General features: G+C 33.1%; 1 protein-coding gene and 1 pseudogene across 2 annotated transcripts in view; both read right to left on the reverse strand.

Moving 5' to 3' along the window:
* Window positions 1-17,453, reverse strand: part of CD2AP (CD2 associated protein) — a 155,380-nt gene that overhangs the window by 20,119 nt on the left and 117,808 nt on the right. For both annotated transcript variants that reach the window (XM_010386622.2, XM_010386623.2), the window contains exons 12-16: window positions 14,384-14,549; window positions 10,976-11,118; window positions 4,155-4,267; window positions 2,415-2,516; window positions 1,148-1,329 (exon numbers count right to left, since the gene is read on the reverse strand). In XM_010386622.2, the coding sequence (XP_010384924.1) occupies window positions 1,148-1,329; window positions 2,415-2,516; window positions 4,155-4,267; window positions 10,976-11,118; window positions 14,384-14,549 (706 nt within the window). The remainder of the gene's footprint in view (window positions 1-1,147; window positions 1,330-2,414; window positions 2,517-4,154; window positions 4,268-10,975; window positions 11,119-14,383; window positions 14,550-17,453) is intronic.
* On the reverse strand, window positions 12,326-13,224 carry LOC104680604 (annotated as a pseudogene).

Below are 17,453 nucleotides of genomic sequence, written 5' to 3' on the forward strand. Positions count from 1 at the left end.
AAAATACAAAAAATTAGCCAGGCGTGGTGGTGGGTGCCTGTAGTCCCAGCTACTCGGGAGGCTGAGGCAGGAGAATGGCGTGAACACGGGAGGCACAGCCTGCAGTGAACCGAGATCGCGCCACTGCACTCCAGCCTGGGCAACACAGCGAGACTCTGTCTCATTAAAAAAAATAAAAAAAAAAAGATCTCTAAACATAACATGGGTTTGAGTTCTAGCTCTGTCATTTAAGAACTGTGTGATCTTGGCTAAATAACTTTATCTCTACAAACTTTTATCTCTTCATTTAAAAAGCCAGAGGGGGAGCTCACCTATAATAGGTGATCTTGTAAATTTATTTTAGCTCTAAAAAGTCCCTAACTTTCAACTAGGGTATGTCTCAACATATACCACACCAAAAAATTTTCAGAGTTAAGGGAAGGGTTTTAGAGATCACCTATCCCAACACATTCATTTTATAAATGTCCAACTCAACCTCGCAGAAGCACTGATCAAATCCTCTGAAAACTAAGTTAACTATATGTATAGATACATAACCAGATCCAAAATACAGTATTTTTCCCAGTAGCTTAAAAACTAATCATATCTGACCAGAAGATTTCCAGCCTAAAATTATGGTTATGTATGTACGTTTTCCACAATCCAGCTACCAGAATAACTTCACCAATTTAACTTTTTTGCCGAAAAGAGGAAAGCACTGTTAATGAAAATTTCTTTGAAAAATATATTTGCTCATACCAGAGAATTTTGTTTGAGACAGTCTTGGTTTTGTTGCCCAGGCTGGAGTGCAGTGGCATGTTCATAGCTTACTGCAGCCTTGACTTCCCAGGCTCAAGAGATCCTCCCACCTCAGCCTCTTGAGTAGCTAGGACTACAGGAATGTGCCACCAACCCTGGCTTTTTCTTTTTTTCTTTTTTTCTTTTTTTTTATTTTTTTGCAAAAATGGGGTTTTGCCATGTTGTCCAGGCTGGTCTCGAACTCCTGGACTCAAGCAATCCTCCAACCTTGGTCTCCCAAAGTGCTGGAATTACAGGAGTAAACTCCCACACCCAGCCACAGATTAGATTTTTACTTAATATGGTTTGAAAAAAAATTATTTACGCATGGGTTAAGTAGTACTCATAGGAGAAAAGAAGGGCTACTTACCCGTGATCCTTTTTCAGTGCTTCTACAATGCACAACAATTCAATAATCTGGGCTCTAAGTTCATCCAGGGAATTTTTTTTCACATCATCTGTTTCTACTTTAGCTTTGATTTCTAATGGAGTCAGGAAAGCAGTTGTATTTGCTTTAGAAGCACTGGAAGGTGTTGAAAGGTACACAGATGGCTGAAAACACACAAAAAATTTTTTTTCTGACTTTAATATTATATTTAAGTTCAAAAGATTTTTACATCAAGAAGAAAAACAAGTACTTCAAGATAAATGGCAAATTTGGAAATTCAAAAGCAATTTGATGTTCACAACTGGAAAAATCGCCAGACAACTAAAGAATAAATTTATAATCATTAGTGGTTTTTGTAGGAAATGACCATTTCATTAACAGAAGAAAAAAGGAAAAAAGAAAAATCCATCAAATGCATATTATGGATGGTTCGCCTAGTGAAATAGGAGCAAGAACGTAACATCACTATAAAGGTATTATTTTTTCTTCCATATTCAATACTTACTGTTTGGAATGTCCAAAGAGCTTCACTTAAAAGTAATTGTGAACAATTTAATAGGTTCAAGAAGAGTCACTAAAATGAGTCCATAGCCTGACACCTCATAACTATTTCACTAAAAAAATAGCAAGTCACTTTAATAGAATTTCAAAAGACTGCTGACAGCTGAGAGAATCAGACTAAGTGTATTTAATAAACTGGAAACATTCTGACAAAAATGCCCTGAAATGAAATAGAGAAATAATTTGGGAGGAAACCTAAATGACCTTAAATGTGTGTCAGTTGTGGTGAAACTACGTTAAATAAAAATGGTAAAAATTTTGACAAGACATCTAACACACGTAACAGATGAAAGGATTCATGTACATACAGTATTCTGCCATTCATTCCAGTATACACTGAATGCTTAATTATTGTACTAAGCACCAAGCTAGGTAAATACTACACAAGTATTCATTTCTGACCTTAAGAATATATGTTTAATGGAGAAATGAAATAGATGCAGAGATCTATGCCTTTAAAAATATGAAATATGTAATATTTATTTTATTCAATTAAAATGTAAGCTCTTTCAAAAGCATTTGCAGAAAATAGTCTGACGAAGCTAAACAACTCAATTTTTTAGCAGTAATTATTTCATTTCTTGGCAGGAGAAATAGTTCTTCCTAAAGAATACCTTAAATTACCTATGTTTGATGTCCACAAAGAATCCCAGAAAGTCAACAAACCTTAACCCACAATGCACCTCACCTTTGGAGAATAGCATGCATCTTTTTTTAATTCAGACGGCTTTAGGTTGGCACTGTCTTCTTCCTTTGGTAACTTCAAGATTTTTTCGGGGCTGTGAGTTGGCTAAATGATTTTTTAGAAGTGAAGAGACATAACAGACCAAAGAAAAGAAAAGGTAGTAAGTTTTTGGATAATAAAACAAGTAACTTTTATGGATTTTTCAGCTGCTACTGTTGCTGATATCCCATTATCATTAATAGGATGCTACATACTTTCAAGCTGAATAACATATTTGCGTATCTTGAGGGCAAAAACAGCTTGCCTCTTAGCAGCAAGGATTTTCTCCATTTAGGTAATTTTAAAAGTACTATAGTGTTTAAGAGCTAATATATTAACATTACATTACCACCAGTACTCCAGGCAATATAGAAAAAGCATACAAAGAAGTTAATACATTTAGACATGAGGATAAGTACTACAAAAACAATGAATATTTCACAACGATCATCAGAGAAATACAAATCAAAACTACAATGAGTTATTACCTCACCCCAATTAAAATGGTTTTTATCCAAAAGATAGGTAACAACAAATGCTGGCAAGGATATGGAGAAAAGGGGAACCCTCATACACTGCTGGGGAGAATGTAAATTAGTACAACTACTATGGAGAAAAATTTGCAGGTTCCTCAAAAAACTAAATATAGAGCTACCATCTGATCCAGCACTGCTAAGTATATACCAAGAAAAAGGAAATCTGTTTATCAAAGGAATATCTGTATTCCCATGTTTATTGTAGCACTATTCACAAGAATATAGCCAAGAATTGGAATCAACCTAAGTGTCCATTAACAGACAAATGGATAAAGAAAATGTGGTACATATAGAAAATACCATTCAGTCACAAAAAGAATGAGATCCTGTCATTTGCAACATGGATAGAACTGGAGGTCACTATTTTAAGTGAACTAGGCCTGGCACAGAAGAACAAACTTTGCATGTTCTCACTAAAAAAATTAAAACAATTGAACTCATGGAGACAGAGAACAGAAAGATGGTTACCAGAGGCTGGGAAGGGTGTTGGGTGGTGGTAGGAATAGGGGAATGGTTAATGAGTACAAAAAATTGAGTAAGACCTATTATTTGGTAGCATAACAGGGTAACTACCAGTCAAAAATAATTTAATTGTACACTTAAAAATAACTAAGAAGACAATTTGGATTGTTTGTAACACAAAAGACAATTGCTTGATGTGATGGGATACTGCATTTACCCTGATATAATTATTATGCATTTCATGCCTGTATCAAAATATCTCACATAACTCATAAATATACACATCTATTATGTATCCACTGAAGTTAATTTTTAAAATTTAGAAAAAAGAAAAGAAAAAAAAAAACTGAACCATTCAGGGGAAAAATTTTTCTCAATCTTTCCTAAAGTGAGTATCTGCTGAATTTTAGTAACTGTTGTTGAAAGACAAATTAAACAGGTTCTTTCTTTGTCACCCTTTGACCCTGTGCTCTGTGGCTACAACCTCATGATAATTTCCTTCTGATTCTGTAACCTTCCATTCCAGACCCTGTCGGAATGAACACAGCTCTCTCCCTCTATCTCCTTAAATACTAGCATTTGCCACTTAAGTATAACAGTTATCATCCCGATTGTTAAACTTAGGTAGAGCTACAAATCCTCTATCTTCAAATGGACTCTGCATTTGCTAAATCTACTGTAGTTTAAGACAATTAGGTGAACTCACAGAATGTCCACCATTGAAACGGCCCGGCAATCTTCTTCCAGGAATCTTTGGTCTATTTGCAGTGAGATGAAGCAAGTTTTCTGAGGAAGCTATGTCATCAAAATTTACAACATCTAGAAAATAAAAATAAACATTATTTACTAAGAGAATTGTACCTTTTTAAAGGTAAAAAATAATGTTTCAGTTTTTGGACAAACTATAAATTAAAAAGAGTACCACTACTTTGAAGAATTCACAAATTGACCTGTGCTTTTCATATGCATTTGGAAAACAACACTCGCCCTTAAAAGAAAAAAAAAAATCCTCTTTACCTGATACATTTATATAGTATATGACTTCATTAACACTATAAAGGTTGTTTCCAGTAGAGACCTAGACCTCAACAAAAAGCTCTTAGTGAAAAATCTGTATCATAAAATGTAGTAGCATAAAAAACTCATCAAGTTCCTAACAAAGATCTACTTCTTAAACTCATAATAAATTACAAGATCTCAGAAAATCAGCATGTAAACTTGTTTTGAACTTCAAGAAGTAGAATATTCGAATGTTGAGAATTAAACTTTATCTGGTACCCTGCCACTTTCGATTTGTGTTTCTCAATATAAAGCAAAAGCATGATTTAATGTACCTTTATGTGTATATGTATGTGCACAGTATTAGGTGGGACTCAAACTGTTTATAGTTCACTGCACCTTTGCTTAGACATTATCATGTTTAGCAATCATAAGATGGCTTCAAATCTAAGGCAAATCAGATTCCAAAAAAAAAAAAAAAAAAGCTACATGGATTACCAACTTACTTCCTCATCATCAAAGGCTGGCAGACCTTTGACCCGGTAACTTGGGTTTCAGGACAAATCTACTCTAAAACAATGATATATAATACTTTGCCTTTTTCTAGATGATTCAGAAGTCTTGCTAAAGGAAATGTCTTTAACTCTGAAGCCCAGATATCTATATATGAATCAAGAACCCAAAAGGTAAACTACTACAGATACTTCCATTTTCTATATAACCTTCCTTTAACTCAGATTCCAAACTCAGGATATTAACCACAGCCAAAATCTTCTACCTAATAGTAGATTCCTTTGGTCTAATCGTCCACATCTGCATTAATTCTTCACATTACCATCTGCCTAGGTGTTTATAATACTTTCTATCAGATATGTATATGTTCTAACTCAGTTATTTGTTTCTTTAAAAAGATATAGATACTCATCACTGCCCACAAAATTTATTCATCAACTTTACTTATTTAGAGAATGTTTTTAAGGGATGGAGGACACAAAGGTAAGGCAGAAAAAGAGGCATCACTGTTTAGTAATATGCATTTTATAACAATTAGAAGAATTGGCTGATAACTTAATTTTTTCTATCAATTTCTTTGTGTGTTCTCACTTGTATCAACTTACTAAGCTGATTCATTAAAACAGATACTCTAATATGCCTGATTTAATATTTGTTTTGAGTCTTTAGATAATTGTAAGTAATCATGAAATATAACAAACCATAATAATAAATGACAATGAAAAATGCATTATATAATGTGAAGGTTGAATTTAAATGTATGTTTAAATGTCATGTTATTTGTAAATATCATAAAGAAAACAATCAGTATTCTTAAAAGATGTTAAAATATGTTGTAGTTTGAAGGGTGAAAATTCCTTTTACACTGATGTGTGCATTAACAATCCACAAAGAAAAAACCTTAACAAGTACAATCCAATCATTTCAGCCTATAGAGATTATTTTCAAATGCATATTTAAGCAACTTGCAGAAAGAAAAAGAAACAAACAGAAAAACACAGGAAAAGACAAAGAAAAATGAAACTGAAAGGGTAAATAAAACATAGATTTACAAAATTATACACCATGCTCGTGTAAAATGTCTTCTGTATGTCCAGTTTTGAACTACGACACCAAGACAAGTAACTTTACTATTCTAAAACTCTCTCAGGTTCTCCATTTAAGCCATTGGGTTAGTAAAAAGGAACAGTGCACATTTTGGACTCATGACTTATCTAAATGCTTATAAATTTACCTAAGAGGGGTAACAATGGATTTACGCTGTACACATGGCATAACAGGCATGACAATCATTTGGCTTTTGCAATCACATCTGTCACTCTGCCAGCCACTTACAATCTGCATGTTGCTAGGAACACATAAAATTTTTAAAAATCAAAGTGAAATATCCAATTTGGAGAGAAAATAAACTGATTTTTATGGTTGCCAATTTTCTTCAAAAAAAATTATCAAAAGAATATTTTAAACAAATCAGGAAACTTTTCCAAAATGAATTTCATTTTCTCTAAAAATGGAAAACCAAAAGGGTTAGAATAAATAGACAGACAGACAAGTACACTTTCAGTAAAATTACAAAGAAAAATCAATGTGCACCACCTATTTATATTGAAAATACTATTTTGATTGCTTTATAAACTTTCATCTTACCAAAATGGAGAAGGGTAGAATAATTTCCTGACACGTAAGAAGGGAAACATGGCAAACAGGCTAGGAAACAAAATCTGGAAAGAAAAGTCAAGGATAGGAATGTCTAGAAAAAAGACTAAATCAAAATAATTATTTTACAAAACAGGAAAAAAGAACAGCTGTAGAATGAATAAAACCATTTCAATGTTTGGCATATAACTATTTGCAGGTTATCTAACTTACACAAGATGTGTATTCGATTTTAGGTTTACTCCTTTGTCTTTCAAAGGGAAAAATTAATATTAGTATTGATTTCAATAGGCATTAAGCTAGAAAGTCCTGTTTTATTACTCACTGAACACCAAGACAGCTTCCAAAAGGATGGCTTAGTGCTTTAAGAGGCCAGAGTAATAAATCAGCATGTTATACCTCATAATGTAGTTATAACTAAAATTAAATCAACTTTTAGTCAAGTTTTAGTCTTTAGCCCACGACAGAAATTACAATGATGAAAATCAATTTTAATTCTATGGTATCAAAGAAGAAAAATATGTTAAATATTACTTTAAAATATCTCACTATAAAAATATGACTCAATACTATCTTTAAAATATTTCATACATAAATAAAAATTCACTAATGCCTTATATGATACTTACAAGTCTTTAATATGGCATGATCAAGGAAACTATTAGAAACCAATTTTTTTTAAATTCTAGTTTAGATATAGGCTGACTTTTTATAGTATATGCTACTCAACAGGTACCTACTAGAAAAATTCCACCATAAATTATTTCCAGAAGAAATGCGTAAATATTGGAAAAGAAATTTTTTAAAAATAGATCAACTATCAAATAAACCAGAAGAAAAAGAAATGTGTTTCCTTATTCAACAATGAATGCTACCGTCAAATAATACGTTTCTTTAAAATTGCTTTTTTTTGGTTTGTTTTTGAGACAGGGTCTCACTTTATCATGCAGGCTGGAAGGCAACGGCATGATCAAGGCTCACTACAACCTCCAACTCTCAGCCTCAAGCAATCCTCTCACCTCAGCCTCCCTCCCTAGTAGCTGGGACTACAGGGGTGTGCCATCATGCCCAGCTTTTTTTTTTTTTTTTTCTGTAGAGACACAGTCTCACTATGTTACCCAGGTTAGTCTCGCTATATTGCCCAGGCTAGTCTCTAACTCCTGGACACAAGCAATCTTCCTGCTTTGGCCTCCTAAAGTGCTGTGATCACAGGCATAAAATTGTCTTTTAATCATAGAAAATCTTACCACAGAAAAACCACCAAAAGATAAAAATACTACACTGTAAGGAAACTTCATCAGTTGGGCTTTCTTAATGTAATAGCCATGTTACTATAAAATTTTCTATCTTATATTTTAAAACTAAGTTGAAGATAATTTTATTTTACAGATAATGTACGATTTTAGAAATACATGGACCACACAAGCTTTACTATTAATTAGTAGTGGTACTGAGATTTCCCTTAAACCAATTTGAGGAAGTGTTTGTAACAGAGAAAAAAAAAATTGTAAGCATAGTTTTTAACAGCTCTGATATTTATAAAACTACATGATCTATGATAATATATATAAAGAAACTAAAAAGTTATGTCATGTCATTAAAAAAAGAGAAAATCTGAGTGTTCTGGATATGTCTTTCTTACATGTACAAAAGTCAGAGTCTGTATTTATATACATAGTTTATATATACACATAAATGTTTACATATGACTTTACAAATAAGAAAATCGTATCTGAGAATAGAGTCAGGGATTTATATCCTTTATAGATTAGAACAAAAACAAAACGGGATGGGTTTAATTAACAATGGAGGAGGCAGGAAAGAAGGAAAATAACATTTGTAATAACTTCCATGTCAGGTACTCCAGTAGACATATACATGTACTGAATCGTTCCATTGTTAGTTAAGGGAAAAAACATTAGGAAACTTTCTATCAGCAATCAACTAATAAATAAAACCCCTTTTGTTAACAGCAAAGTCAGTGCACTTTCTATTATTTCACCTCAAATTATTATGGTACATAATAATGAAATTTTCAATATGTTTTTCATGTATGTTTTCAACTTTCTAAAACATATTAAAAAGGCTAGATTCACACATTATATTTGAGGCTGTAATTGAGTCAAAATACTTTTTTTAAGTATTAACATCACAGAAGAGACAGAACACTTTTATATTACTAATACTAGGAATATATGATAGTCTAACTTAAAAAGGTAGCAGGAATCTCTGATCCATCAATTATGCCTTTTATCTTAGCATGCAACTGTGCCTAAAACACTACTGAGGATGTAAAACTTGCTCAGTAAATAATCTGATACTTAACATGAACTAAATTCCCAGCATTTGTATTTTCTGAACTTTACAGGGCCTAAGTGTAGTACACCAAAGGCAGTACAATTAAGTGGAAGGAATAAAGAAGAGCAGCCTGAAAGTAGCTGTTAGTTTTCTGACTTGGCTAAGTCTCAGCATCTCTAGATTATTTCCTTATTTATTTGAAGAAAAGAAGAAATCAGAAATAAGATGTTTTCACACTCTGTTCCACAAAGTCTCTGTTTACTATATGGGGAGTAAATAACAGCTACGTATAAAAGATAGAAATAGGGCCCCCCAAACCAAGTAAAAACAGAACTTTCCAATCATCAATAGTTTGAAATTATTACACATATTATTTTTACTAGAAATATGGCAATGTGTTGTGAGTCTATATAGAAAAAGTTTTGAAAAAAAGAAAATGTTGTAAGTTACCTAAATTAAAAAAAAAAATTCCATTACCTTGATATAAACTAAATAAAACATTCAAGATGAATACAAAGCAACAGATGCAGATTCCAGATGTTACTCCTTCAATTCCCAAAGGGAGTCCGTCAACATTTAAAGACTTGTGTGATAAAGATCCCACAAATTTGTGAAAATTAAAAATACAGTTGCAATAATTTATTTCCAGAATTAAAATTGGCTAAATAATCTGCTTTTCTTCAACTATCACTTATGAAACACATTTCTAGCTATATTTTAAATCAAACAGTAAACAATATGAACTGATCAAATTCTATTTACTAACAAGCTCAATAAAAAAGAGTAAGATTTTTTAAAACATGAGGATTCTTTTTCTGTTTATTGAACAATTAATACGGACAATTTTCACCATATAAAATATACTGAATAAATGTCAATGAATTTCTCTAAAATACAATCAACATTTCAATTCCCAGAAATTAGTAGTAAATATAGCTTCATCCATAACAAGCAGGATCCAACTACACGACAGAAGGATCTATAAGATATTCAAATAAAAAGACTGAAAGGAGGCCACATTTTGAGTCAGAAACTTTGCATTTGCAAACTGAAAGAGGGAAGAATAAGGTCACCTGAAAAAACTTGAAATGTAATAGCATATTTTATAATAAGGTAATAAAAAACATCTAAGTGTAACTGGCCTTGAAGTTTAAATGTAAACATGAAATGTTAACAATGAAGCTAGAAAAATTAAAACATTAAGATTTCTTAAAAATACCACAGAGTAAAAATGAAAATTTAGAGTTCTCCTTTGATTTATGGATAGTGCATATTTAATGTCTGTAGCTTACTTTGTTTAGAGATAAAATAGGGGGAAAAAAGCATCTGTTTCCTAGAGTTAAACTAAGAACATACCTGAGAAAGTGCTTTGAAAAAGTTAAAAAAACAAAATACAAATGCAAAGCACTATACAAAATATTAAAAATTATCAGAAAGTAATGAAGACACAATGCCTTTAATAATGAAAACTATCAAGACTTCTCTGTTTCAAGTTTTCCATTTTACAAATAATAATAGGTATTTTAAAAAAAGGAAGAAGTACAGACTAGACAAAGATATCCTTAAGCTGAAAAATCAGTCCTAAAGCTTAAAAAAAATTAGCAAAAGGGTTATGAGAAAAAGTATATTTTCCTATACTGGAAACAAAAGTATCACTAGATTAAGAGGAGAAATTTAAAGTCCTATGAAATATAATCTAATGCTGGCACTGAAAGTCTACGTCATCTCATTTCTAAACTTTTAAAACTAAAGTGTATTCATATCCAGGTTGGGTAGCACAGTCATTCCACTATAAAGAGGGAGTAATAGATGGATCATCTTTTAATATCGATTTCAGTCCTCTGATTAGTAAGAAACCATAAAGTCTGATCAGTAAGGACCAGAAAAATTTTACTTATCAAGAAGATTCTTTTATTATTTCTACTTTGGCTACTAAATTTTAAACAAATTTCAACTGCGTAATTTCAACTTTATCCACATAAAAACTGCATATGTATATCTCTTAAAGAGTTTCTTTGACAATTTTTTTTTAATGCACCACTGCTGTCCATGCTGACTTACCTGTTTCTTTGGAGGTCTTTCCTATAAGTGAATCAAGGTCTACTGATTTTGGTCTAAGGGGCAACTGTTCAGAATCTAGCTTTGGTTTTGATACTGGCTCAGTTTCAAACTTTGATGCAATAGTAGAAACTTCCCCATTAATCCTGAAATAAGAAAAAAACATGCAAAAATCACTAGTAAGAAACATGACTTTTTTAAAATTGTGATTTAATGACATTAAAGATTTTATGGCCTAATACTGATTACTTTCTGTTCTGTATTTCCATAAACATAAAACATGAAACTCTGTCCTAAGGCTGATTACAATGAAATGAAAAATGTGAGAACAGTTTAGTAAGTGTAGAAAATTATTATAAACATAAAATTAACATTCAACAGATATTAGTACACAGAAAATACAAAAAATAATACTTAAAAATTAAGCTGCAACAATAGAAGGACAACTCTAGAAGGTAGGCAACAGTGAGAACTAAATCAAAATGTACAGAATGCTCTTGTATTTTTTAATTTTTTTATTATTTTAGATTATTTTTTATTTCAACAGGTTTTTGAGAAACAGGTGGTGTTTGGTTACATGAATAAATTCTTTAGTGGTGATTTCTAAGATTTTGGTGCATCCACCACCCGAGCAGTGCACACTGTACCCAATGTGTAGTTTTCTCCTTCACTCCCCTCCCACCCTTTCCCCTCAAGTCTCCAAAGTCCAATGTATCATTCTTATGCTTTTGCATCCTCATAGCTTAGCTCCCACACATTAGGGAGAAAGTACAATGTTTGATTTTCCATTCCTGAGTTCACTTAGAATAAGAGTCTCCAATTCCATCCAGGTTGCTGTGAATATCATTTTTTTCATTCGTTTTTATGGCTGAGTAGTATTCCATAGTATATATATATACACCACAATTTCTTTATTCACTCATTGATTCATGGGCATCTGGGCTGGTTCCATACTTTGCAATTGTGAATTGTGCTGCTAAAAACATGCATGTGCAAGTTATCTTTTTCGTATAATGCCTTATTTTCCTCTGGGTAGATACCCAGTAGTGGGATTGCTGGATCAGATGGTAGATCTGCTTTTAGTTCTTTAAGGAATCTCCACACTGTTTTCCATAGTGGTTCTATTAGTTTACATTGCCACCAGCAGTGTAGAAGTGTTCCCTTTTCATCACATCCATGCTAACATCTATTATTTTTTGATTTTTTGATTATGGCCATTCTTGCAGGAGTGAGGTGGTATCACATTGCAGTTTTGATTTGCATTCCTGATAATTAGTGATTTTGATCATTTTTCCACATGCTTGTTGGCCATTTGTATATCTTCTTTTGAGAATTATCTATTCATGTCCTTAGTCCAGTTTCTGACGGGATTGTTTATTTCTTCCTTGCTTTTAAAGTTTATTGGTGATGTTTTTAAAAAGGGCTGTGGCAGGAGACTAAATGGGCTGCCACTCCTTGACTACTGCTGCATCTTGGTGATCAACTCTTGCATAGATGTGGTAAGAAGAGACACCACTGGGTCCTTTCACTGTCCTGGGTGGCTGAGGCCCACTGCACCCTGGAGTCCTCCTTTGAAAGAGGAAATTTTTTCAGGATTATCAACCAGGCCAACTTTATTCCAGACAGTCATCTCTGCAGCCTCGACCTAGACAGTCCCAAACTCCACCACACCAGTATCTGCCTTCTTACTGAAAAGCACCAAGTTGAGAATTCCACCATACTTTTGCAAAAGTAGCTGCCTTCTGACTCATCCTTCTTGCACTTCCATTTCAGTTTTAGTTTGGTGTTCCTTTGTCTTCAGTATTTTGACTTTTAATCTCAAGTCAAGTTCCTGGCACATCTGCTCCTGGATCATCATCTGCTGTTCCTCCAGTTGCCAGGAACACTCTTCAGTAAGATGTTCAATCTCCTACTCAAGTGTCCTGGTGCTCTAGCTCTCCTCCACCTTCTCACTCACTTGGGCCTGGGCCACTAGGTCACGTTTACCTTTTAGTATTCTCTCATCAAGCCTCTGGGTCCTCTATGCTATCTGCTTCTTGGCTTTTCTAACCTCATCATATGCAGCCCTGGCTGCAGCAAGGCCTGAGAAAGCTAGTGGAGGAGTTCAGCTGCTCTGTGATTATCCAACTTTCGTCTGGGTGGCAGGAGAGGGCCTTCTGCCTATACGCCTCCTTCACCTCTTTGTCTGCTGCTTTCTCCATGATGCCTAGCAGCACGAACAAGTCCACCTCTAAGAGCCGCTGGTTTGCCATGGCTCCAGCCCTGACTGGATTTGTACTATAACCCCCCAAGTGTTTTAAGCATGCACGAGGACTGCTGGCACAGCCAACAGAATACTGCTTAGCATCCTGGGAATTTACTGATGCATTTTAATAACTAAAGCTCCAATCAAATTCCCAGAATCTGCCTGTGATCTTTGTTTACATATTCAGCTCTCAACATGTTTATATTCTTCTTGGACGTTATTTACAACATTAAAATAAACTTTAACTTTTCAAAAAGGTAAAAGATAAGTGTTGGTGAGCATCTTAAGAAAAGGGAACCCTTGCACACTGTTGGTAGGAATGTAAATTCCTACAGCCATTATGGAAAACAGTACAAAGGTCCCTCGAGAAATTAAAAAGAGAATCATCATATGATCTAGCAATTCCATTACTGGGTACGTATCCAAAGGAAATAAAATCAATATGTCAAAGAAATATCTGCATTCCCATGTTTGCTGCAGCACTATTCACAACAGCCAAAATATGGAAGCAACCTAAAGTATCAATGGATGAATGAATAAAGAAAATGTGGCATATACACACCAGGAATACCATTCAGCCATAAAGAAAGAAAGAAAGCCTGCCATTTGCGACAATATCAACGAACCTGGAGGATGTTAAGTCAAGTAAGCCAGGCACAGAAAGACAAATACCAAATGTTCTCCACTCAAATGCGAAGTCTAAAAAAGTGGATCCCATAGAAATAGAGAGTAGAACGGTGATTACCAGAGTCTGAAGTGGTTGTGAGTTGGAGGGGAGTGGGAAGATGTGGTCAAGGAATACATATTTACAGTTAGATAGAGGGAATAAGTTTAAGAATCCATTGTACATTATAGTGACTATACTTAATGGTGATGTACTGCATTCTTGAAACAAGATAAGAGTGAATGTTAAATGTTCTCATCACAAAAATGATAACTATGTGAGGTTATCACAGTTACTGAAGCCATTCCACAATGTATTATATATACGCTTTAAAACATCGTGTTGTAAACAATAAATACATACAGTTGTATATGTCAATTTTAAAAATAAATATAATTGAAAAATAAGAAAAAACTTACCTGGAGATTTAGAAAGACAATGGAGCCATTAAGGTCAAAGGTGAGTAAATCAATAAGCTAATTTAAAATTAGGTAAAACATACTTGGCTATAGGAGGTGGTGGAGGAACTGGTTTTTCAGGTCGCTTTGGGTACACTGTTCCAGAAGATCTCAATAAATTATTGGCTTTTGTAGGTGGAGTAGGTTTCTTGGGTGGGACTTGTGGAGCTGCTGGTTTAGAAGGTTTCTGTTCCAGTGTTGATTTTTCATCTAAGATTAAAAATATTTCACAAGTTATTGACAATCAAAATTATTTAGGTTTTTCTATTCCTAAAAGTTTGTATCAGTCTGGAAAAGTGTGACAGAGGCAGACATAAACTTTCATTCTCTATATTTGTATACGTGTGCACTGTTTTATTTAAAGTTATATTTTAATTTAATAAGCCTAAATAGCTTTTAAAAAATGTTAGGAAAACCACTAATAAGCTTCAGATTAGTAGATAATGCCTGCTTTTTATTATGTTCTCAGGAAGTTTTGCTTTTAAGCGTAGTAGTCTCTCTCAAATATAAACACATGATTTTACTCTAACAAGAAAATTATCTAGACTTAAATCCAGATTATTTTCTGAAACTGAAATATAGAGAACTGAAAACAAGTAGAAACTCGAGTGCTATATAACGTTCACATTTAAAAAGCATGATGGTGAAGGAAAAAGAAATCAAATGTTAAGAGAAACTACGGTGAGACTGCTTAGCCACAGATGAGAGAATTACAGGCTTATATTTGCAATTCTTACTACTGTACTAAGAATTTTATTAATACCATTTCAATTAATAATGCAACGAAATGGGTATTTCCATTTGAAATAGAAGAAAATAAGCTGGAAAAAAACAATTTTGACAATTTTATACTATGTCAATAAAGACAATTTTATCACCAAAAAGGCAACAAGTACTCTTTTACTACACATGACGCACCTGCTTCCTGATCTTGCAGGTGCTCACAATAGGTATTAAAACTGACACATGTGTATGAGACAGTCATAATACAGCAGTCAGCTAAAACGTGTCATAAGACATATATACAAAAATAAGAAGCTCCTAAGCACCATACTGAATAATTTTCAAAATGTACTTGGTCTCTGAAAAAAACGTCTATCACAAGACCACAAACAATTCTATAAGATTTCATATCAGCCAGAAACTGGTGATTATAAAACCTGAACATCATAGCACACAGATAAACCTCTCCCTAAAAATTACAAGTTTTATTTCACAATGAATACAAAATACTATTTTCTCCTTTTACCACTTATTTAATACTTTGAATCACATGAAAATATAGTTTAGTCTATTAAAATTCTGGTCATCATTTGGTACAAAAATCTATTTCTATATGGCCTCAAGATATAACAATGCAGTATATAATTATACCATCAGAAATTTTAAAAAACGAAACTCTCCAGTTGAACATTATTTGAAATAAAACTATTTGTAGTTGTAAAAACCAGCCAAACACAAATTTCTAGAAATTAGGAAAAATGTTTTATTTATAATACCATGAAAAATGGTCAAAGGATAGAAATTAAAGAGTTCACTGATTGAATATATTTCTTTTAACAGATATACAAATAACAGCTTGAAATTCTGTAGTGTTAGTCTAAAAAAAACAATACATGGAAATCAAAAGGTAACAAAAATACGACTTATCATTCCTGGTTATGTCCATAACTAAATCAACTATAATGTACTGACTTATTATATAACTACTATAAGATGGCAACATATTTATGTACTAGATTTTATTTTTTTAGTTAAGGTGACATTTACATAAAATTAAAAACTCTAAAATGAACAATTCAGTGCCATTTAGTATATTCATGATATTATGCAAACAATACCTTTATCTACTTCTAAAACATTTCCAGCACCCCAAAAGATAACCCTTTCCTCATTAATCAGTTAACCTCTGGCAAACAGCAATCTGCCTTCTATCTTCTATGGATTTATCCATTTTGGATATCTCATACACGTAGAAATCATGCAATTATCTTTGTGTCTGGCTTCTTTCACTTAGCCCAATGTTTTAGTAGTTTATCCTCTTCATAACATATAGCAGTATTTCATTCCTTTTTGTGACTGAATAATACTCCATTACACATATACATACACATATATAAAACACAATCTGTTTATCCACTGAAGTATATCTGGATTCTTTCTACCTTCTGCCTACTGTAAATAGTGCTGCTATGAATATTTATGTACAATACATGAGTGTCTGTTTTCAATTTCTTGGATGTTTGGAACTGCTGGGTCATATGGTAATTCCATGTTTAACTTTCTGAAGAATCACCCAACTGCTTTTCATAGCAGCTGAAACATTTTCTACTTGCACCAGTAATGTATAAAAGTCCAGTTTCTCCACATCCTTGCAAACACATTATTTATTTTCCTTTCTTAAAAAAAAATGTAACCATCCCAGTGGGTGTGAAGTGGCCCTTGCTGTGGTCTTGATTTGCATTTCCCTAAAGACTAATGATGTTAAACATCTTGTCAAGTGCTTACTGACATGATTAATGGTGTTAAATATCTTGTCAAGTGCTTATACAACAAGTATGCTTATAAACATGCTTGTTATAAACAACAAAACTTATATATCTCCTTTAGATAAATATCTATTTCAGCCTGTGCTGCAGTTTTAAATAGGTTTGTCTTTTTGTTGTTAAGCTGTAACACTCCTTTATATATTCCAGATACTTGCAAATCTGGTAAGATTTCTCCCATTTTGTAGGTTGTCTTTTTACTTTCTTAATGTCCTTTAACACATAGAAGTTTTTAATTTTGATGAAGTACAATTATTTTTTCTTTGGTTAAATATGCTTTTTGTGACATAGTCTAAAAAGAACAAAATACTTTTCTCTAGATTCACAGCACTGTGAGACACCAAATGTGTGGGGATTTATTCCCACAACAACCAAGTATCTGTCACCAGCTGAGTGTCCTATAATTTAATTCAATTCTGACACTATCTATCTGGGTTGAGCATCAGATCCCATAAGTTAAAGGCTCAGACCCACAAGATTGCTCCCACTTCAGATTCCAATCTGAAGTCCAGTCCTCTCGTACTTCTGATCAACTGCCTATAAACTGGGGATTCCCATGATCACTCCT

This window comes from Rhinopithecus roxellana, chromosome 4 (genome assembly GCF_007565055.1).
Source record: "Rhinopithecus roxellana isolate Shanxi Qingling chromosome 4, ASM756505v1, whole genome shotgun sequence".
NCBI lineage: Eukaryota > Metazoa > Chordata > Mammalia > Primates > Cercopithecidae > Rhinopithecus > Rhinopithecus roxellana.